At 40.1% G+C, this 23,299-nt stretch overlaps 3 protein-coding genes across 4 annotated transcripts; 1 reads left to right on the top strand and 2 right to left on the bottom strand.

Moving 5' to 3' along the window:
- Positions 1 to 1,325: 1,325 nt before the first annotated feature.
- Positions 1,326 to 2,908, top strand: LOC120293150 (actin-related protein 2/3 complex subunit 5A-like). The gene is made up of 4 exons (XM_039311973.1): positions 1,326 to 1,531; positions 1,646 to 1,718; positions 1,805 to 1,905; positions 2,809 to 2,908. Exons 1-4 carry the CDS (start codon positions 1,431 to 1,433, stop codon positions 2,822 to 2,824), a joined length of 291 nt encoding a protein of 96 aa, XP_039167907.1. The 5' UTR covers positions 1,326 to 1,430; the 3' UTR covers positions 2,825 to 2,908.
- Positions 2,909 to 13,251: 10,343 nt separating this feature from the next.
- LOC104446006 (G-type lectin S-receptor-like serine/threonine-protein kinase At1g11330) lies at positions 13,252 to 16,876 on the bottom strand. Its single transcript, XM_018875063.2, is given in 9 exon segments — positions 13,252 to 13,813; positions 13,900 to 14,050; positions 14,138 to 14,177; positions 14,180 to 14,374; positions 14,599 to 14,809; positions 14,893 to 15,052; positions 15,054 to 15,174; positions 15,362 to 16,297; positions 16,300 to 16,876. Coding segments are annotated over 9 exon segments (2,484 nt in total). The 5' UTR covers positions 16,661 to 16,876; the 3' UTR covers positions 13,252 to 13,504.
- Positions 16,877 to 17,637: 761 nt separating this feature from the next.
- LOC104446005 (G-type lectin S-receptor-like serine/threonine-protein kinase At1g11330) lies at positions 17,638 to 21,571 on the bottom strand. Of its 2 annotated transcripts, none has more exons than XM_018875059.2 (7): positions 20,006 to 21,571; positions 19,563 to 19,667; positions 19,286 to 19,476; positions 18,991 to 19,201; positions 18,527 to 18,764; positions 18,291 to 18,441; positions 17,638 to 18,202 (listed from the first exon to the last, which is right to left on the bottom strand). In XM_018875059.2, exons 1-7 carry the CDS (start codon positions 21,303 to 21,305, stop codon positions 17,894 to 17,896), a joined length of 2,505 nt encoding a protein of 834 aa, XP_018730604.2. In that variant the 5' UTR covers positions 21,306 to 21,571; the 3' UTR covers positions 17,638 to 17,893. The 2 variants fall into 2 exon arrangements, with proteins under 2 accessions (XP_018730604.2, XP_018730605.2); XM_018875060.2 differs by having other exon boundaries at positions 19,286 to 19,473; positions 20,006 to 21,570.
- Between the last annotated feature and the right edge of the window lie 1,728 nt (positions 21,572 to 23,299).

Here is a 23,299-nt window from a genome sequence, read left to right as displayed (position 1 = left end):
GCAAAATACCCGGGAACCGCCCGGGACCGCCGGAACCGGCGGTTCTTGAGGGAACCAGTCCGGTTCCCGGTTCCAATTTTTCAGAACCGGTGGGTACCGGTTTGGTTCCTAGCTCCATGGGCGGATTTGCCCACCCGGACCGGATCGGAACCTTTTTAGTATTAAAAAAAAAAATTACTAAAAGAAACCTTAGATTAAATCTCATCTCCTCACTCCCTTCATCTTCGGTTCTCTCTCTCTTTGTCTCTTCCTCAGTTCCTCCTAATCCTATCGCCATTTCGATTCCTCCCCGAGCGTCGACGCCACCGCCGTTGCTCCTCCGCCGCTGCTATTCGCCCCCTCGCGTCGGCTGCCACCCGCCACAGCTGCAGAAAATTGTTTTGTAACCGTTCTATGTTGAAAACTCGACCATAGACCTCCTCTCCTCATTCCCAACTCATAAACCCGACCGTTCTATCTTGAAAACCAAAATTATTTCACGTCAAGATCGGTTCCATGGATCCACCCGAGAACCGGACCGGCGGTCCGGCCTGTGGTGGATCCATGTAACAAACGGGTGGATCCCGCCTCCAATTTTTGAAACCGGTCCTTAGTGGGCGGTTCCCGCTTCTAGGTCGGGAAACCACCCGCCCAAACCATGCACACCCCTACTCTTGAGCTCTCTCTCCCTCAAGCTTACCCGGAACTCTTCAAAACTAGCCCTCTTAAAACGGCCCCCTCTCTCTTCTCTCGTATCTTCCTTCTATGTATCGGCGCACGTGGGACGTGGCGTGCTAGCTGCCTCGGCTAGCTTCCCCGAGAAAATATTAAGTGGTATGTGTGCGTCACGTCATCTGCTGACATGGTGCGCACTTACCACTCAAAGATCGAAACGCGTCATTTGGGACCCGCGGGAAAATGGAGGGGTGGGCTCGGCTCGGCTCGCTACAGAAGAAAAGACAGGTCACGACTCCCGCCCAAAAGATTTCTCTCTCCTCGATTGAATTTTCTACAATTTTTTTCTCTCTCTCTTTCTCTTCTCCTCCTCCTCCCCCTCTCGCGACGTCTGCTATGCTCTCTCTCCCCCTCCGCGGTTGTCCGACGCCGATGCCGACATAGCCTCCGCCTCCTCCCCGAACCCGACTTGACGCCGACGCCTCCGCCGGTTGCCTCCGTTAGCGTTGGAGTCCGTCGCCCCCGTCTCCTCCGCCTTCGCCTCCCTACGCACCCGACGCCAACACATCGAACCACGATGGCGAAAATGGAGGAGAGATAAATGACGAAGCAGAAGATAGAGACGAAGAAGTAGAAGCGTGCGCGCTCGGGGTTCTGGACATGGGTCATCGCGTCGGTCGCGTTCCGGCTCGCCCTCGTCTACCTCCCCAATAACCTCCGCCTGTCCACCCGCCCCGAAGTGCCGGTTATGCAATTACTTTTGGCGCTTTGCTGGAATGATGGTGGCGACGGACGACTTCGTGGAGGCGGACAACGCGGAGGCCATCATCTCCAGGATCAAGCACAAGTCCCGCAATATCGAGAGCTTGCTCAAGCAGTAAACTTCCCTCCTCAATCCCTCTCTTGCCGCCTTTCCGTCCGCAATTTCGCTGGATCGATTTTGAGCTGACCCACCTCCGCATTTCCTTGTGTTTCGTTTCGTCGCGTGTAGGTCGAAGCCGGTGGAGGCTCTCAAGACCGACGTTGAAGGATCGCCTCCGAACACGCGGGACGAGCGATGCAAGGTTCGCCCTTTATTTTTATTTTTTGGTAGGTGTTTGCTGCTTGTACCGGTAGATCTTTCCAGGTGGTGAAGTAGCGGTCTTTGCAGTCGGCGAACTGGATAGTGGTGCACAGAGCGATAATGGCGATAAAGGATCTGGACGCCCTGTTCTCTTCCTTGGATCCCGAGTACTACGACATCCTCATGAAGTGAGTGTTGCGCTGTCTTTTCCTATTTTCCGTACCCGTCCGTTCTCGATGCTTGTTCGGATTTATTGCTTCGTGTTTGCTTAGTAATCTTTACCGTGGAATTGAAATGTTTGGAGTGATGGTAGCAATTTAAGGCACAGGGAATGGTTTTCTTGTTTCCATTAAGTTTGTAGCGCTTGAAGGCACAAGTGATATCAATGCCGAAATGCCATTGTGTGTGTGGGGGTTTGTGAAGGGCTTAATCTTTTCACTCAACTGTCTTGTTCTTTCAATGGGACATTTGAGTACTCCTGTAGTCCCTTGATACAGATTAACATAAGGATCATGGGCTCATTGGGTAATGACGATTATGCCTAATGATTATCGGTTGTGAAGGGCTTAATTATTGAACTGTTTGTTGTGGCTGCAGCTTTTGGTAGAGATATTTAATAAAAATCAAGAATTCATGGGTGATGTAATGACTAGAAACAACAAACTGTCTCTTCAGTTCATTGGTTTATCTGTGTCATCAGGGTTAGCACGTTAGGATCTCTGAAGACTTAACGTTTTTTCCCCAACGACTTAGTTTGATAATCATTTTCTTATTTCTGGTGTTCAAACCTACAAATAATTGGGTGAGGATTACTCAAACTAATGAAGTGATCTTGGAAGAATTACCATTTATGAAATTTGACCATAAACTTGCTAAGGAATAGCCTACTACTTTGGTTTAGGTTATCAGTTTCTCAATTTTGCTTATGAAGAATAGGTTGCGCCAGTAACTACTATTAATTGTATGCTTTGGCTGATCATAGTCTATCTTTTAAGGCCTTGTTAAAATGTTTGTGTTGTTGTAGTGTGAATTCGCTGAATTATGCTACTTGTGATTGCTCTACTTATTTGTTGACACCCCATTTTTTGAAGGAACAAACCTTGTTAAACTATGCAAGGCAGTCAAGTTAGAGTGTATAGGGATTCCTATCCCCAAAGAAAAGCCCTTTTAGAGGCTATGCTCAAACTAAGCTGGACTTTCTTTATTGCTACAATGTGATTTGTATTAGGCATTCTAGTTGCCTCTTCCCAAGGATCGGTACCAATGCTTTGTTTGGGAAGGAGGGGAAGGGAAGGAAAATTGGGGTAAAGTTTGAAACTTTGGCGCAAAGAGGTTGTCATACCATCCTTGCCTTCTAAACGAAATATAAGAATGATAGACTGGAAAGGATAAAGCAGGGCAGGTAAGGTTGTCAATTTGGAATAGATGGTAAGATATGCTCAATGATAGTTGCTCCTGTCCTGGGGTTATATGTGTTAATGCTTGGGGTGGTTGTGGATCTAGAGTAGCAAAAGCAACTCCTGGTTTAGATTGTCTCAAAACTATGATGACGTGTAGCTTTCCCTGAATTCTAGACAAGGCATTTCATCAATTTTATCAACAAAGTCCTTATTGGTTGTTTCTTTGTTGGTTGTACTGAGTGCCAAAATCTAGTCATGCAATCTAGTCCTAAAAGATGTCCTTTCTAGATCAAATCCCTGAGACTTCTGAGTAGGTTGATCTAATGGTATTTCTATTCTAAGTGATTGGAAGGAGAGAGGAATTAAATTGACAACTTTTGGGGTTAGCTTGATCTCAAGGCCAGTTTCAATCCATGATCGGACTTCACCAATTCAAGATTCCGTTCCGATCACTAAGAATTAAATAGGGAATGATGTATTTTGGTCAGAAGGAAATCACATTTGGTCAATTCAGATTGTCTATGTATCGGTGTATAATCGGGCGGAATCACATGTGACCAGAAACTGCGACCGGTTGGATCGACCCGTGACCATCCACCGATCTAAAATCATCCCACGACCAATTCTCATGATCAAAAGTCATCTTATGATCTGGTGATCCTATCCCATTGGTATGGTAGGTAGAAATTCACGGCCGACATCTCGACCAATTTGTGACTAGTCGGTCGGTTAGTCGGTTGGTCGTGACCGATCCGTGATTCCTTGCCAATCGAACCGATCGTTCCATGGCCAATGGCCCATGATTGATCGTTTTAGGACCTTATGGCCGATCCTCACATGGTCAGAATAGAGGACGTTACAATTAATGGGGATTAGTGATCGAGTTGTAGCAATAAGAGAATCATTAGACGTTAACTTTGGCGGTGAGCATCTCATTCAAATTCATGGCATAGGAGTATCAATAAAATGGCTCTTGCCCAAGGTCATCTTTATCAACTTTCTACCCAAATTGGGAAGTGTTGCTGCCTCCTTGAAGATGTTTCAGAGAAGTCGTCAACAATCAATAATGTTCCATAGCCCGCTTACGCCGTGATTTTGACGTGAATCTAATTCATGGGTCTGTGCATAAAGCACGGTGTCTTCAGCGCTACAAGCTGAAACCCTAACTTGTCTTCAAACCCTCAAGTACTTCTCCGAACGAACCGATCTGATCTACGAACTTGAGTCAGACTACTTGAGTTGGATAGCCTCTCTCGTGGAAGAATTGATATGCCCGTGGGAAGTCTCGGCAGCTGTCACATAAGGCAAGCCTCTCTCGGCGTCCTTTCCAAACCTGAAGATAGTCCATTGTCCTAGAGGAATAAACAGGCTTGCGGATTGGGCCGCAAAGGCTCGTAGATGTAATTATCTCCCACCTAACTGGATTTCCAGCCCCCCACTTGCACTGTGGGAGCTCATATGTTTTGATGCCCTTTTTTCATGTAATTGAGTCCGTTTTTTATGAATGGAAAGCTCGTCTAAGTAATTGTGGGTCTCTGTCACCAATGAACAAAACAAGTTAAAGGGTAAACAAGTTAAAGGGTATGGATTATACGTTAAAAAATGAGTAACACTCATCTCAAGGGAAATTTAAATAACAAGCAAGTCTTACTTTTTGTTGGGTAACTTATTTGGTTTGGTTTTAATCCTTGTTTTGGAACCACTCAGCAGTGAAAGGTTGAGATAATTGGCGGCCCATCAAGATCAAGCATGAGATCATTGTGAAGCCCAGAGTGCCAGCAACTTCAGCACCGACGGGTTCGAGACAAAGCTACAATCAAGCAACGGCGAAGCAGAGACCTTATACTTGCTTATGAGTACTCGTGAAAAAGCGATCCGGACTTACATACTTGCAATGTCAGATGCCAACATGAGCATTTGCAATTTGTAACTTGATGTTCATAAGTTGAGAAGCAAAGAGAAACATTAGCTCAAATTGTCTCAATTTAAATTGTTTTTTAATTTTAATTTTTTCCTTCTCAAAGATTAGAGGAAAAGAAGATGTCATGATTCAAACACAAAGGAAAATGTGGACCAAAACATAAAAAATTTCTTAAAAAAAGAAAATATAAATCTCCAGAGATTAATTAATTGAGTACTGTCGAGGTAAAAGTCATCGCCTGAGCAGAGCAATTAGCGTAATTTGGGGCTTTTTGTCTACCGCCTTCACGTTTCTTTGTTGGCTATATGGCAACGGGGTCGTTCTAATCGACTACCAGCACTTTGCTTTTCGGTCTTCCAAGGAGTAGTACAATAATTTCAACTTCTAGTAAAGAAAGAGAGCCATTCTTCTTCTTTTCACACATGATGTTGGAAGCGAGAGAGCGACCGATCGACCAAGCAAAGCAACTATGGCTAGCTCAGACGCAGGAAGTTGCCAGGAAGATAGAGTAGCAGGTGTTCCTGAGTTTTAGAGAACACTGTTCTCATCCACCAATAGCATTTGACTTTATGGTCTTCGTGGTGATATGCAGCGAATCTCAGCTTGGATTGGGTTCTTATTACTACTCCATTAATGAATGACAGAGAGAGGTCCAACCGTCCAAGCACAGCGTTACTGATAGGATCTCCTGCAGTTGTCAAATTGGAAAATTTAATGAGTTCTCAGTTTCATCTCAGCATCACGATCTAAATTCATATATTTTTCCATACAATGCAAGACAATCCAACTTGGACTAATCAGTCCCTACCAATGGATGTAATAGCATTGTCCACATCTATCAAGGTAGTCTCCATCACACGATGAAGAAGGTGGCCTTCCAGATCGATTTCAACATGAGAAGAATTCTCTAATTTTAACATGTACTTTGTCATATCCAAACCAATATGATAACCAAACGATTGATCACTCAGGGTGTACATGGCAACGCTTCTATTTTTTTTTTTTTCTGTTCTTTTGTTCTCCGGAATAAAAAAAAAAAGAATAAAAATCCGTTTAGTAACGTCAACTAATTTCTCTATTCCCCGAAATAAAAAAGTGGCTGGAGAATAGATTTGGAATAGAAACAAAAAGAAGAAAAATAAAGCTTCTTATTCTTGAGAACAATTTTTAGAAATAAATTATTTTTTATTTTCATTTTCATTTCTTCCTCACTACTCGCCGCCCACTACCATCATTAGCACCGCCTTCTTTGCCGTCGGCGAGGAGAGGGTGCGGGCAACGGCGGGTAGGCAGTGACAATGAAGAAGAAGAAAAGAAAAGAAATATTAAAAAATTGTTAACTGTACCAAATGAATTTATGTTCTTTTTCTATTTTGAGAATGAAAATTTTGTATAGTTACTAAAACGCGTTCTTTTACTTAGAAATTGTTCCAAGAATAGAAATTAAAAAGACTATTTATGAATTTCCAAAGTAGAAATATTATCAAACGCACCTTTAGCTAATCATTACTTGAGGATTTAAATTTGTATTCACATTGTTCTACAAGTTGTTAAGAAAGAAATTTCGAAGAACATAGATTTTCATAAAGTAATGTGAACACATTTATTGCAGAAAGAAATATTCATTTTTCCCGGGGCCTTCAGCCCGTGATCTCCGCTGCTGCCATAGACCGAGAAATACTTCATGAAAGCTTGATATGAAGAAGGACCCGAGAAATGAGGAGGTTGAATTGAGACAATTCGTGGTCCATTAAGTGTGCCGAGATCAACGAAGAGAATTATCGTAAATTCCTCAAGGAGCCACACATCACATATTTATTATACGCTCATTTCATCTTAAATAGTAGAATGCGCACGTGTTAAGACAACAAATATGAGTGGATTCTTTTTGTTTGAGTGTTATTGAGTAAATGATACTTTTGTCATTTTTAAGAGAATCATTAAAAAATAAGAAGAAGGAAACTGACAATTTCTCCTATTAATCATACATAACGAGACAATTTATTATTTATCAAATCATTTGTAAAATCATTGAATTCTTTTCAAAATGTAATAAAAAAAAAATCTTTTGAGAAAGAGAGAACAAATAACAAACTAATCATAGATAAAATAGCAATGAGTAATTATATATGGAATTAGGTAAACGTATGAATTATTAAAATTTGACTGGGAAAATAATATAAATGGTTCATGAACTTTGGTTTAGTGTGTAATATCACCCATAAATTTTTAAATTTGTTCAATGTGATTTTTAAATGGTTGGCAAATGTTTAATTTAGTCCATTATATATTAAAATGGTTAATGTTGGAAGAACTATTGGAAATCGAGTATTTCACTAAGTTCGTTTGATTGTCTCTATTAATAATTAATTGCTATTTATTGAAAGAAAGTTTAATCTAAAAGTTTAGACTTATTAATGAAGGTATATGTATATCACATTAATATAAAGAGTAGATATGACCATTGTCAAGTAATGTGAAATTATATTTTAATATTTATTTCTAAGAAAAATGAAGTAGTCTGAGATCAATATAATATTTCAAGTGTAAATCACAAAAATTAGACCGGGGTTAATTAAAAACCTAAATGGGTCGCTTGTCTATGTGGTCGTATTTCATGTCATTTAGCTTTGGAGATCGCAGCTCTCAACGAGGAAGGTAGATTTGCTAAATTCATAATTCAAATTCTAAAATTAAATTGTCTCTCCGTCTGTACCTCCGGATTTAAAAAGAAAAAAAAATAATCTAAAGTTGATTGTCAGCTTGTGGGGAGGTCTTCTCTTCGATAATGTCAAGTTAGACTGTCGACGGCAGCTCAGTTTTTAATATCTATTTTTTCATAAATAACTTTTTCAGATTCAGTAATTTTTTTCCTTTAACGAATGACGTTATGTCAAGAAATAAATCTGGATGCTCAAGGACGAAAGTAAGATAAGAAAATTAATCCCTCGTGTCTATCTCTCGGATTTTTTTACTTTTCGGTTTTTCCTCTGCCTTTACACGCCAATTTACGAGAATCCCCATTGAATCTTCGCCGAGTCCCTCTTTCATTCAGCAAGAAAGAGGAGTCCCTCCATCCTCTATCTCCAAATCTAGGCCAAATCTATCTCTCTTCTATCTTTCTTTACTTCCAAAATCAACTCCTTCCTCCCTTAAACTCGCCGGTCCTCCATTCCTTTGAGTTGACCATATCCTCCATCCCCTTTCCTGGCGTGTTTCCGGTAGAGTCGCATATTTTTTTCAAGTCGATGCCTGATGCGGCATGCTATTTTTAAACAAGAACGTCCCTAATTTCTAAATTTATATGAATACGGTAAAGAATGAGATTGCAAGACCCAGACTTTCATACTTGCAATGTCAGATGCCAACATAAGCATTTGCAATTTGTAACTTGATGTTCATAAGTTGAGAAGCAAAGAGAAACATTAGCTCAAATTGTCTCAACTTAAATTGTTTTTTAATTTTGATTTTTCGCTTCTCAAAGATTAGAGGAAAAGTAAATGTCATGATTCAAACACAAAGAAAATCAAAGTGAACCAAGGCATAAAAGTTTCCTTAAAAAGCAAATATAAAACTCCAGAGATTAATTAATCAAGTGCTGTCGATGAAAAAGCCATTGCCCGGGCAGGGCAATTAGCGTCAATTGGGGCTTTTGTCGACCAACTTTACTTTTCTTTGTGGGCCATATAGAAATGGGGTTGTTCTCATAGATTTCAAGCACTTTAAGGTCCATTTGGTAATACTTTTATTTCGAAGAACAATTTCTTTTTAGAAATAATTTTTTTTTTTCTATTCCTTGAAACAAGAGTAAAATAACGTGTTTAATAACTACATAAAATTTCTATTCTCAGAATGAAAAAAAGAATATAAATATGTTTGGTATGATCCAGAAAAGATTTTTTTCTTTTTTTCTTTTCTTATTCTTCCTTGCCATTGTGGCTGCTCACCGCCTGCCTTTGGCCATCGATTGACCGCCACCTGTCAGCTGCTGGTCGCCAGAGGTTAACAGCGGTCAAGGGTTGGTGGTGTGCAGTTGGTGGCAGGTGGTCAATCGGCGGCCGAGGGTCGGTGGTGGCGATGGTCATTGGTTGGACAACAGGGGGTAGTGGCGAGGGGTGAGGGCCGGCAAGGAAGAAGAAAAGAAAAAAAAGAAAAGAAAAAATAACTTATTTCTAAAAATTGTTCTTGGGAACATGAAGTTACTTTTTTTTTTTAATTTCTTGTTTTTGTTCCAAATCTATTCCCTGTCCACTTTTTTATTCCGAGGAATAGAAAAATTAATTAACGTTACCAAATGGATTTCTATTTTTTATTCTATGCTAGGGAGTAAAAGAATAGAAAAATCAAGGAACGGGAACATTGCTAAACAGCCCCATACGGGCTGCATAGTAATGTTTTTGTTCCTTGATTTTTTTGGTATTTTGCTCCCTGGAATTGAAAAAGAACAAAAATCCGTTTGATAATATCAAATAATTTTTCTATTTCATGGAATAGAAAAGTAGACGGGAATATATTTGGAAAAGAAGCAAGAAATTAAAAAAAAAAGTAACTTATTGTTCCTAAGAATAATTTCTAGAAATTAGTCATTTTTTTTCTTTTCTATTTTTCTTTTCTTCTTCTTCCTTGCTGCAGTCATCGCCCTTGGATTTGCCGCTGTCGCAGTTGGCTGTCAGCCATTGACTACCATCGCCTGCCGACCGCCAACCCATCACTCGTCACCCCGGTCGATGGTCAGCAGCCAATAGTGGCAAAGAAGCAACCGAAAGCAAGAAGAAAAAAATTAAAAATTAAAAAAAAATTGTAAATCGTACCAAACACATTCCTATTTTTTTTTATTCCAAGAATAGAAATTTTGTATAATTATCAAACGTGTTGTTTTACTTAGAAATTATTCTAGAGAGTAAAAATAGAAAATAACTATTTGTGAAAAGAAATTATTCCTCAAAAGAGAAATGTTACCATTTCTCCTTTTCATACATGGTGTTGGGAGAGAGAGAGAGAGAGAGAGAGAGAGAGAGAGAGAGATACGGCTATTGATAGACCAAGAGAAGAAACTATGGCTAGCTCAGACGCAAGAAGTTACCAGGAAGATAGAGTAGCAAGTGTTCCCGAACTTTAAAGGATCCCGTCCTTATCGGCTAATAGCATTTGACGTTAAGGTCTTTGTCCTGATATATTATGACTTTCTGCTTCAACTATTTTCTCATGGACCCATTAGCATTTGATTGGTTGCCTAGTACTGCTCCGTTAATGAATGACGAAGAGAGGCCCAAGCACAACGTTACTGATGGCATCTCCTGCTGTTGTTACATTAGCAACTTCATTGAGTTTTTAGCTTCATCTCAGCGTCAGGAGCAAAATTCATACATTTTTCTGGACAACACGAGACAATCCAACTTTCACTTGGACTAATTAATCCATACGGACGTGCGTAATGGACTTGTAGTGTTGTTCACACGTATCGGGGTAGTCTCTACCACACGATGTACGTATGTAGAACTTGGCCTTACAGATTGGTCTCAATGGTGGAATACTGTAATTTTAACGCTTTTTTTTGCCCCCAAACCAATATGAAAACCAAACATTTGATCACTTAACTAATCATTATTCAATGATTTAAATTTGCGTTGTTCTATAATTTCCTTGAAAAAAATCCGACAAAATTTATCTTTAGCAATGTACTTTATTCTAGAAACAAGACGGAAGACAGTCATGCATACAATCACATCACTTGATTTTAGAAACAGTATCTTTAGCAATGCTAAAATCTCTATTTCCCCGATTGAGCAGTCTAACCAGGCCTTTGACGCCACATTGCGGGTTGAACTTGGATATGGACATATATAATCCTAAGGAGAAAAAATTCTTTCTAACTTCCTCTCTCTCTCTCTCTCTCTCTCTCTTCCTGTTTTCCGGTTGTGCTTTTAATGTCATCGTATGAATAAGGTTGCTAAGCTCATGCTAAGAGTGAAGTCAAGTAAATAAATTAGACAGAGCTAAAAATTACCATTCCCAAAATATTATTTATCTTCCTCAGCAAACAGAGAAGCTCGCTACTCCATTTTCTTGCAAGATGGGTTTAATTTTGCTGGGTGGAATTCGGCCTTTCTCACTTCAAAAGCTAGCTCAAATATGATACTTTCCCTCACACTTATAAAGTGGCTGCCTGCCTCTTCCACAACGATGTGGGATAAACCCCAATGATCTCTCCCTCACACATCGGATTTTGGTCGGAGGCCACTACAACCCTCTTCGAGTGATTGTTGGGTCCAGACTTATTGGTAACCTTGGCTCTCTCAGACTTGTTGATAACCTAGCCTCCAATACCAGTGTTAGGTGGTTTTGAGCCTCTCACATCCCAAAAGTTAGTTCAAATAACTCAACTGTTTGGTGGCCAACAAATACATCTTGACCGCCATAGACCAAGAAGGGTAATTGGTTCCATCTAGCTCGACAGAACTCAACTTCATATTAGTAAGATTGGTATCCATGCTCACACTAGGTTCAGAGTTTCTAGCCATAACTCAATAATAAATAAAAAAACATAAAGTCATCCCTTAAGGCATTAAGCTGTTTAGATATCTGAAGCGACACTAAACCAACACAAAGTTCTAGATCAACAACAAGACCTATCAAAATTTCATAATTGTAAACAAACCCATGTCACTTTTCGTTGAGAAGTGAATCCACTAATTGTCATATGAAAACCAACCAATCAAACTCTCAAATGATTACTGACCAAAAAAAAAAAAAACTCTCAAATGATTGCATTCGCTGCACTTGCAATCCTTGGCCACATCACCTAAAAGAGAATATTCCGATAGATGAGTAATTATGCGCACATCACCCTAGAAGAACTTCATGTCCTATTGCTTCAAAGTGCTCCGAAAGTCTGACACACTAGATGTTCCCTAAGCTAGGAAGGAGGAGAATACCTCATTCGTGCCGCTAGATTTGCTCTCGAGGATAGGCGACCACAGCTATGGTTCAAACGATGCTAGATTTGGTCACCAAGCCTTGGCAATAATGACTAGAGCATCGTGGATGTTGCCGTTCGGCAAAGGTGGTTTCTCGCCATCCGCGACGGTGGTTTCTCGATGATATAACAATGACTATCGGTGGCTAGAGTAAAAGGTGTATTTTTGTGGCTCTGATACCATGTAATCGAAAGAGAACAAAATTGTTATTTTCATAATTAGGGATTACATCAAAATATTTAGTGAGCATTAGAGTTCACAAACAATGAAGAAGACTAAACTACCCTTCAACATAAGGCAATCCTTTGAACCCAGTGCACATTAGAAATCTCCCAATTCTATTTTTTTTTTCTTGCTTTAACATTCTCAATGATGTATCCATGCATCCCAAGCAAATAAATGCATCCTCGCTGCTCGACACTACACACCCAAATGCCTTTCTAGAGCTAATGTTGTTTCTTGTCATTTCTTTTGTATAAGTCCTAATATCCTCCACTCAAGTTGATTTCAACAACGTTCTTCTCATCCGATAGCCAACATCATCTATAGAGCCCTATTATCCGAGAAAGCTGAGTTACTATTTTACCAGCAAAGCTAGCCGCATCAGCTACTTACTATTTCTATTAGATTCTCAGCTTGGTCATTATGATGCGAGTTGCAAAGGTCGTGTCGTTCAGTAATTGTTTGGAAAGCAAAGGCAGCCGCATCGACTGTTTGCTATTACGAAGTCAGCCGCATTGGCTGTGTCGTCTAGTTACTATTTTAGGCAGCAAAGCCAGCCGTATCAATCACTTGCTGTTTTACCGCCGCTCATATTAGGGAACTGACTCCACCACCAGACACACAGCGCTCAGATGAGCCAAATTCTGAAATATATAGTCTAGTTGTTTCTTGGTTTTTAATTTAAACTCAAGACTTAAGTTTGAGAGGGGATGTTAGAGATAATTAGAACAATGTTTTAGGATATTTTCCTATATTAGAGAAAATTAGAATGTTTCCATTGGTTTTCAGTATCTCTCAAGATTGTGCAATATCTTCTTTGATTATTCACATCTTTGATTGATATATGTTAGCTTTGATTGTCTCTCGTAAAGCCTATAAATAGGTTAATATTTTTTTATTAAATTTATCGAATTATACAGAAATTCCTCAAATTTGTTTTCCGTACTATTAATCTCAACTGTACCAACACAGAATTTGCCAAATATTTGCCCCCCAACTTTGGAATGACACAAATAAGCAAGGCCTAACGGCCACCCAACTTACAGTAACTTGCTATTTCACAATTTTACGTTCATACATTTCCAAGCAAGATCGACCTTGATTAAGGAAAAAAAGAAAAGGAACACAGAGACTCTGCTTTAACAGCAGTACATGTAAATAGGATCATGCTAGTACTTATTATTCACTCCATGTCCAAGACACGAGCTGGCTATAGTTTGCATCTCCGAGCTGAACTTTCGAATGTGTTGGTTCAGGCATCCTCTTTTTATCTGCCTTCCAGAGAGGTAAGAGTGACATGGTTGGCAGAATATTTCTTCTGGCTTTGTCTGGAGGAACCTGTGTCGGTGGTTGTTTGCCTCTCGGTGAATGCAGGTTTGTTTGGACTAGGAAGACCAACAATTTCATTGTTAATCATTGAAATAACAGTTGAAATGGTAGGCCTGTCTTGTGCGAATTCTTGTGTACAGAGCAGCCCCACGTTTATGCACCTTGTGATCTCAACCCCAAAGGGTCCAACAGAAATTTTAGGGTCCGCTAGTGCAAGTACATTGTCTTCCTCCCAGTATTTCCATGCCTGCCAAAAAAACAGAATTCAAGGCCAATTATTTTGGAATTTGAGTTGATGGAAATAGGGTGATCTCTCTGTTTGTAACAGCTTACCAATCCTAACAGGCTCAAGGATTGATCTTCCTCATTGAAGCTAGTGTTCTGTCTTCCACTTACGATCTCCAGCAATACTACTCCGAAGCTAAAAACATCTGATTTTTCTGAAAACCGCCCTTCCATCGCATATTCCGGAGCCATGTAACCACTGCATTCAATGAAACACCTTCATATTTCTTATGCTAGGTATAAAGATAAAAATCATTAGGAGACTCATAATATAAGAAATACTAACTAGGTTCCCACAACTCTTAGTGTGTCTGCTTGATCTTCTTTTCCCCAAATATCCTGGCTGTTCCCAAGTCTGAAATTTTTGTATTGAGCTCTTCGTCCAACAGGATATTACTTGTCTTAAGATCTCTATGAATTATCCGTAGTCTAGAGTCACGGTGAAGGTACAGTAGCCCTCGACAAATTCCATCAATAATGTTGAACCGTCTTCTCCAATCCAGTTGCTCTCGTTTGAGCGGATCTGAAGTAGAAAAGAGAAGTGAAATTCATAAAATAATGTGTTAGTTTTATGAATGGAGAAGAGTGAAATGCACAGGAAGATGTTCCTATGTAAACCGAAAATGTGAAGTACGTGCAATAGGTACAGCCAGATGCTGTTTAAACAGCTAAAATTAAAAATTAGACTTCCTATAAACTGGCATTCGATGATAGATCGAGGGAATGTTGCAAGAAATGGAATATTACCGAAAAGAAATGTATCTAGACCCTTATTTGGCATGAACTCATAGATTAATAGTTTCTCATCTTGCTCGGCACAGCATCCAAGGAGTCGAACTAGATTTCGATGTTGGACCTTAGAAATCACGACCATTTCATTGATAAATTCCTGCAATCCTTGTCCCGAGGCCCTGGATAGTCTTTTGACTGCTATTTCTTTTCCATTTAGCAATCTCCCCTGTACAAAAGGACTTAAATGAGCTGCTGAAATTAAAGAAGAAGAAAAAAAGGAGCTTTTGCCTCTTCATGACAAAGTATTACCCTATATACTGCCCCAAAACCACCCTCTCCGAGCTTGTTCGCGTCACTAAAGTTGCTTGTTGCTGCGGCCAGCTCTTCCAATTTATATAGCACAAGCTCCTGGAGATAAACTTTGCTCAAGCTCTTTCCAAGCATGTTCTCAGTAGAAGCCTCTGAAAATTGTTCTCCGTCTTTACCTCTTCGTTTTTGACTTCTTCCAGGCGAAGAAAGTACCAATACTGAAAATAACTGTTGCCACAACAACTGCAGCCGCTATAATTGCTCTCAGATCTCGTTTTCCTTCTGCAGATCAAAATACGGACATACAATGATTTAAGAGATTGAACAGACATTAAAGAAAGTACTGTTTTGCTACCTTTCATAGATCACAACTCCACCTCGCATATCACATAGATTGAAATTCCCTAACCATCTAGCAGTAAGTCACATTACCAGATTAATCAAGAACTAAATTTAGGAATGAACTTACCAAGTTCTGAACGGGGCAGTCGGACAAAAAGAGTTTTTCCTCCATAGGAAAACTTCCGTATGTCGATTAGGTCTCCCCTCCAGTACATGCAACCAACTCCCGCATCATAAGCATATGCTGCACACGAGCAATTACTGAGGCACTGCTCTCGGCACTTGTCTTCCAAAGATGATGACCAGATTGCATAATTTGGCACTTTCACATTCTCAAGCTTTAGAAATCCATCCATTTTTCCCACTTTAGTACTGCCATTTTTTATCCTGTCACATTGCAGCAATGATCTCTGGATGCATCCACTGGACCAATTCCCTCTGCTCCATTCTTCGACTCTTTTAGGCTGAAAGCCTCTCAAGCAGCTGCAAATTGGTGATTTCTTGGTATCGCAGAATCCAAACGGCCCACACTTGCCATAAACATCACAATCGGAATCCGGGGTTGACCAATCGATTCGCCAATACTTAAATTTTAAATCCCAGTATGGCTGCAACAATACCCCATTTGACTTCACAAAAAAGTAGGACAAATAAGACACCTCTGCAAAATTGTAAGTCAGATAGACAGTTCCTTCTTCGCCATCCCCTATGCTAAATCCATCAAGATAGACAGATGCCATCTGGGGAATTCCAATGAAAACCTTACCATTCCATGGACCACTCCGCCAATAAAGAGTACTGCCATTCCAAAGGAAAACTTCAGGAATATTTAGTGGTTCAAAACTAACTGAGAAACTTCCAATTGATGGATCAGAAGGGCTTTTCCAAGATGTGAGTACCTGCTTCTCATTTGTTCTCACATTGGTGCTAAGCTTCATTTTCGCCATGAGTGTATCAGACATGTTCTGGAAACTTTCCCATACCATTGCTGTATCATTTGTGCTCGTATTAGAACTTTGTTTGAGCAAGATAAGATTTCCACTATCTAATAATTGGGCTTTGCATTAGCTCCAGAGGTGGAAACGTTGGATGACCAAAGTACTTCCTTCTTTCCATTCATTATCACAAGATTACCGTCATCAGATATGGTCATGACACCAGAAGAATCTGCAACAGGCTTCTCCCTGTTCGCAACCCAAAAGACGTTATATGCAGGAATCTTGTCATGCCATATTCCGACATACCGATTGGTAGAACCATTGGGGTTAAAGAATCCCAGTCTGTAGAGACCTCCACTTGATATGATACTTCCAGGGTCTTGGATGTACTCAGATGCCGTAATGACATCTCCACCAACGCAAAATTTCACAGCATAATGAGAGAAAATAAAGAGAGAGAATATTCTTACTTTTCCTGGAAGTATCATGACTACTTGAATCGTTCTTCTCAGCAACAACTGATTTTGGTAGCTTTAGAACATCAGAAGACACAACCTGAAGTTTAGGACAGAAGGTGGAAATCTCAAATATAGAGAGAGAAGACCTTGTGGCTTAAGCATCGCCATGAAGAAATTTATATTGCTCTAATGGGAAGATTTTCCTCGTCAACTATTGCTATCAATATCCTGATTTTTCCCTGTCTAGTAGCTTAAAATGGCCTTTCGAAAGTCTTCCACACGGTGGTCTTTATCGTTGAGACCACTTTCTTCTTTGGCCCTTATGGACATTTATTATTTCTTCTCATAGGGTGATTCTTGGAAGGTCGCTTTACCTTGACTTATGGGTCAAGAATAGTGATCTAGCGAGCCATGTGAGAGCATTAGTGTGACAATCCAGACCCAGGAAGTGCGGAGGGACGGTCTAGTGCAACGCCTTAGCAGTACATGGGTGAGACTAAGCACATGTCTCCTGTCCCACATTGTCTAGGGGGGAGTTAATGCGTTTTAAAGCCGTGAGGGTGGAAGGCCTAAGGTGGACAATATGTGTATAGTGGTAGATCTAGGATGTTATAGGTGGTATCAGAGTCGATTCCTAGGGAGAATGTGACAAAGAGCCAACACTCGCAGTGTGTGGGGCCACAGCGAGGGCCTTGTGTAAGGGTGAAGAATGTGACAACCCAGACTCGGGAAGTAAGGAGGGACATGCTAGTGCAACGCCTTGGCAATACGAGGGTGAGGCTAAGCGCATGTCTCTTGTCCCACATTGCCTGGGGGAGTCTTGAGCTCAAAGTGGACAATATTACATGGTAATTACACAGTGCTAGCTCCCGGGTCCTTATAGTTAATGAAGAGGATTTTCACCCTTTAAGGGCAACTGAAGACAAAGCAATTAAGTCTTTGAAAGTGACCAGTAAGAGAGAGAGAGAATACCATGTAAATTTTACATAATCAGACACTTCAAAAGCTTAAAATGCAAGCCCATGAATTTTTATTTTCATTTTTGGACAAAACATTCATAAGTTGACAAACTCAAGATGCAAACACATTCACGACTAAAATCCCAAACATCATATCGATATTGACTACCCACGATCTGATCACTCCTGCTCTGTTCTCTTAAACTTAAACATTTCCAAGCAAGATTGCCTAACAATAGCAAGTTGAACTCGAAACAGTAAGAACAGGACATGTAGTGAGAATAGCGCAAAAATTCAGATCATGTCATCTTCCTTGAAGAACAGTAAGAGTGACATCGTTGGCAGAACATGTCTTTTGGCTTTGTCCAGAGGAATCCGTGTCTTGGGTTATTTTCCTCGCGGTGAATGCAGGTTGCTTTGGACGAGGAAGATCCACAATTTCACTGTTGATCATAGAAATAACTGTTGATATGGAAGGCCGATCTTTTGCCCTTTCTTGTGTACAGAGAAGCCCCACATTTATGCACCTTGAAAGCTGAACCTCAAAGGGTGTAGCAGGCATGGTTGGGTCCACTAGTGCTAGAACATCCTCTTCATTCCATAACTTCCATGCCTGTAAATTAATCAAGTCAATTAATTATTGGAGTTCCAATTTATGAGAATAGAATGCGGTTCCAACTTCTATATCAATGAAAGCTTACCAATCCTAGAAGGCTCAAGCATTGATCTTCATAATGAAAACTCGTGTTCCGTCTTCCACTTACAATCTCTAGTAATAATATGCCAAAGCTAAAGACATCTGATTTTTCCGAAAATCGCCCTTCCATTGCATATTCAGGAGCCATATAACCACTGCATTCAATCAAACAGGTTAAGTTTGCTTATTCTGAGTAGAGAATAAAATCACTAGGAATGTCAAAATTAATGAAGTACTAACTAGGTTCCCACAACTCTTCGTGTATTAGCTTGATTTTCATTTCCCCCAAATATCCGAGCCATTCCAAAGTCTGAAATTTTTGGATTGAGCTCTTTATCCAGCAGGATATTGCTTGCCTTCAAATCTCTATGAATAATTCTTAGTCTAGAGTCCCTATGGAGATAAAGCAGACCTCGACAAATTCCATCAACAATGTTGAACCGTGTTCTCCAATCCAAGTGTACTTGTTTCAGTGGATCTGAATAGACATAGAAGTTTAATGCAAAAAAAAAAAAATCATTTTTGCAACTGGAAAAGAGTGAAATGCATAGAAGATCAAAGGCAAACGAGAAAACTTATAGCCTCTGCAGCAAGAACAGTCCAATCCTGTTCCAATGGCTAACAGCTGACTATACAAATGAGGCTTTCTAGATATATGTTACAAATGATAGTTTGAGGCAACATTGAAATAAACGAAATATTACCAAAAATAAATGTGTCCAGACTCTTGTTTGGCATGAATTCATAGATTAACATTTTCTCATCTCCTTCAGCACAGCATCCGAGCAGTCTAACAAGATTTCGATGTTGGACCTTACAAATGACCTCCATTTCGTTCATAAATTCCTGCTGCCCTTGTCCTGAGGCTCTCGATAGCCTCTTGATTGCTATTTCCTGACCGTTTGGTAGTCTCCCCTGTACACAGGGACTAAATGAGCTGCTAAAATCAACACGCGCACACACAACTACATATATAATACTTTACATGAATACATATACCTTATATACTGGCCCGAAACCACCCCGTCCAAGCTTATTGGCCTCACAAAAGATTCCAGTTGCTGCAGCCAATTCTTCAATTTTATATTTCACAAACTCCTGGAACTCAACTCTGCTCGAGTTCTCTCCAAGCATCACCACTGAAGGGGCTTCTCCACTGGACAAATGTTTTTCCATGCTTTGCTTTACTGCTGATCCATAAATCATTGGTATTTATTCCATGCAAACTCAGAAATAATTGGCAATTCCAAGATTCAACAGCTGCACTACTCGTTACCTTGTTTTTTTGCCTTCCTCCTGGCAAACCATATTATGATGATGACAACGAGTGTTCCTATGATGACTGTAGTTGCTATGATTTCTCTCAGATGTCCCTTTTTCTCTGGAGATCAGAATGGAGACATAAGCTGATCCCTCAGACTATGTTGATGCTGCTAGTAAACAACAACTAAACGAATCTTTTTGGAACCCTTGTTTTATAGCTAATAATGAGACTTTGTCATAGAAAAAATGATATGCTAAATCTGTTCTTTTATCAGGGTTCCACATTAGACACTGCTCGAGCCTATATTTGAGCGTGTACGGGTGCGTGCGTGTTGGTTTGTTAATGAAACCATCAAGTCTTGAAGAATGACTCAAGCCAAGTGTATTGATCCATCTAAACATAAGTTGCAGTACCAAATTGATAAGAACCATCATCTAAGAGTAAAGTTAATTTACCAAGTTCTGAGTGGGCCAGCCGAACATAAAGAGTTGTTCCTCCAATGGAGAACTTCTGCAGGTCAATTAGTTCTCCTATCCAGAACACGCAGCCGACACCAGAGTCATATGCATATGCTACACATGAACAATTCATTGAGCAATTTCCTGGGCAATCCTCTTCGAGGGTAGAAAAAAAAATTCCAGAACTTGGCACTTTCATCATTTCCAGCTTTAAAAAGCCATCCTTTTTGCCGGCTGTACTGCTACCATTTGTAGTTCCATTGCACTGCAGCAATGACTTCCGAATGCATCCACTGGACCAATTTCCTCTGCTCCATTCCTCAAAGTTTTTAGGCTCAAAACCTTTCAAGCAGCTACAAATTGGTGATTTCTTGGCATTGCAGATTCCAAATGGTCCGCACTGGCCATAGACATCACAATCACTCAACCGAGATGACCAAACAATCCCCCAGGAACTGCTACTCTGATCCCAGTATGGTTGCACCAAATCCCCATTTGATTTCAATAACAAATATGACATATAAGACGCCTCAGCAAATCTGTAAGTCAGATAGAATGTTCCTTCATGATCGTCCACCAGGTTAAACCCATTACTATAGACTGATTGCATCTCAGGTACTCCAGTGAATATATTACCATTCCATGGACCGCTCCGCCAGTACAGAGAACTGCCATTCCAAATGAAAAGTTCAGGAATGTTTCGTGGATCAAGACTTGCCGAGAAGCTTCCAATTGATGGATCAGAAGGGCTTTTCCAAGATGTTAGTGCCTGCTTCTCATTTGTTCTTGAGTTAGTGCTGAGCTTCATTTTCTCTAAGAATGAATCCGTCATGTGCTGGAAACTTTCCCATAGATTCTCTGCATCATTTGCACTAGAATTAGAGCTCTGCTTGAGCAAGACAAGGTTCCCAGAATCTAACAACTGAGCTTTTGCATTGGTTACAGAGTTGGAAACGTTTGATGACCAAACTAATTCCCTCTTTCCATTCATGACCACAAGATTACCATCACCGGATATGGTCATGACACCAGAAGAGTCTAAAATCGGATTCTTCCTGTTCGCTACCCAGAGAACACTATATCTAGGAACATTATTGTACCAAATCCCCACATAGCGATTTGCAGAACCATTAGGGCTAAAGAATCCCATTCTGTAGAGACCTCCACTTGATGTTATACTTCCAGGGTCTTGGATATACTCAGATGCTGTGATGACATCTCCTCCAATGCAAAATTCTACAACATAATGAAACACAAGAAAGAGAGACAAAAATCTTGCTTTTGCCAGAAATATCATGATGACAACTTGAATCTTTCCTCCTCAACAACCTATAACACGGCACGCTGCTGCAGCACTATTGGCCTTGGTAGACAGAGTACCAAGAACACCACAAGCCGCAAGTGAATTTGAGGACAGAAGATGAAAATCAGAATTCTGCAGAGGAAGGCCTAGTGGTTGAAGGTGATGGCGGCTGCCCACTACAAGAGATACCCACATGGCCTAATTATCATTTGCATAATCCCTGTTTAATGGACTTCAGGAGCTGCATGAAGAAAGCGGTATCGCATAATCTGATTTTTCTAGCTAATATGGCCCCACAGTTTTTCGTAGAGTTTAAGAATGGGGTCTCTACTGTTCACCATAGGCGTTGCATATTGGATCTCTTATCATCTTCACTTGAACCACTAGTTGTCCGTATCCACAATTTTCTTGTTTTTGGTCATGAGATCCTTAGGATAGGTTCAGTCGACTTTCATTTTCTGCTTAGCGTCTTAAATTTCATTTGAAGTATTGTGCATTAAGAATTTCATATAGAATATGAATATTAGCATTTGAACTCATGTAAAATCATATGATTTTTTACAAATTATTTATTAAAAAAAAACCATTTAAGGGAGAAAAACGTCATTTGAAAGAAGCCCTTAAGAATTCCCCCATCAACCCATCACTCAATAAAATTGGGCCTTTAAGAATTTGCCCTCGATTTTTCTTTATTTTTCTAAAATAAAAAATATTTGAAAATTTCACGACTCATTAATATGTGCAGCATCACAATTTAACACATCAGTATCTCGAGCACTCAAATTTATTACTTTGAATCAATGTTAACTTTCTTTAGTCAGTTGTCGGGTCAATCTCGATTAACTATGTCATGGGCTGATTGTTTCTATTAAGCACCATTAATTAATGTCAATCAAAAGGCAAAAGAAATTATTAAGTGTACATTAGATTAAATAAAAAAATTTAAGAAAAATTATATCTTGCTCGCATTTTCACCCAGGTACCCTTCTAAAAGTACCAACTTTGCCATCTGATGGCTGAACTGCATTAGCCCAAATTACTCTCTGCAAGAAACACGAGCAAACCTCTAATTTCCCCCTAAACCGCACATACTGAAACTCTGATCTTTCTACACCTATTCGTGGTCTCAGTGGCTGCGGATGACTCGAGTTACGAAAGTCAAGCCCCCGCCAACTTCCAGTCACCCTTCCCCCTGTCAAGCCGCACGTGAGAGGAGGAGGAGGAGGATGAGGACGACGACGACCGGACATCACATCTTCAGTAACTCGTCACAGCATGTGAGTTGCGTGGGATGGGAATGAGGGACGAAGACTGAGTGGTGGGTCAAGTCGTCTCCCTGTGATCACATTGCCACGGTCCCAGCTCTCTCAATTTATTCGCACGAGACAACGAAGGAGGGGACGGTGGGGAAGGAACGAAAGGACATGTCGGGGACACAGTAGACGGAGAAGTCATTGACCCGTGACTCAGTTTGGTCATTTGTATAGGTAGAATTTTGGAAGTATAGTATAGTTTGGAGATAGGTCTCCCTATTCCTTCCCAGATTCCTGTCTTTTTGCTTGTAATGTAATGAACTTGTGAATAGCAAATGTGGTGTAAATGAAAGAAGCTTAAGTATGTTAGTTATATTTGTAAGGTTTTAATTGTTAAAGGAATAATCATAAATGTTTGATTACGCTTCTGCATACTAAAAGAGAGTAATAATATAAGAAATAATTATCAGGTGACGCTCTGGGCGTCACAGTGATGCCTTACCCAAGGCCTTTGTGACCACACTAGTCAAGGGCGAGGCCTTTGTAGCAGATCGATTGTGGCATCCTAAAATTTGACCATTTCGATATATATTTGAAATGGTTATTTTATTAATGCATTGATAGTTAATTTACTATGAACTGATCACTTATAAGTTAACTAATTTATTGGGCGAGGTTGTAAAGGGTTAAATTGCGAAAGATCAGAGAATGCAATAAAGGATTGACTACTCGACC

Source organism: Eucalyptus grandis, chromosome 5 (genome assembly GCF_016545825.1).
Source record: "Eucalyptus grandis isolate ANBG69807.140 chromosome 5, ASM1654582v1, whole genome shotgun sequence".
Taxonomy (NCBI): Eukaryota; Viridiplantae; Streptophyta; class Magnoliopsida; order Myrtales; family Myrtaceae; genus Eucalyptus; species Eucalyptus grandis.
Note: the sequence above shows the minus strand (reverse complement) of the source record. Positions and strands in the feature narration are given on the sequence as shown.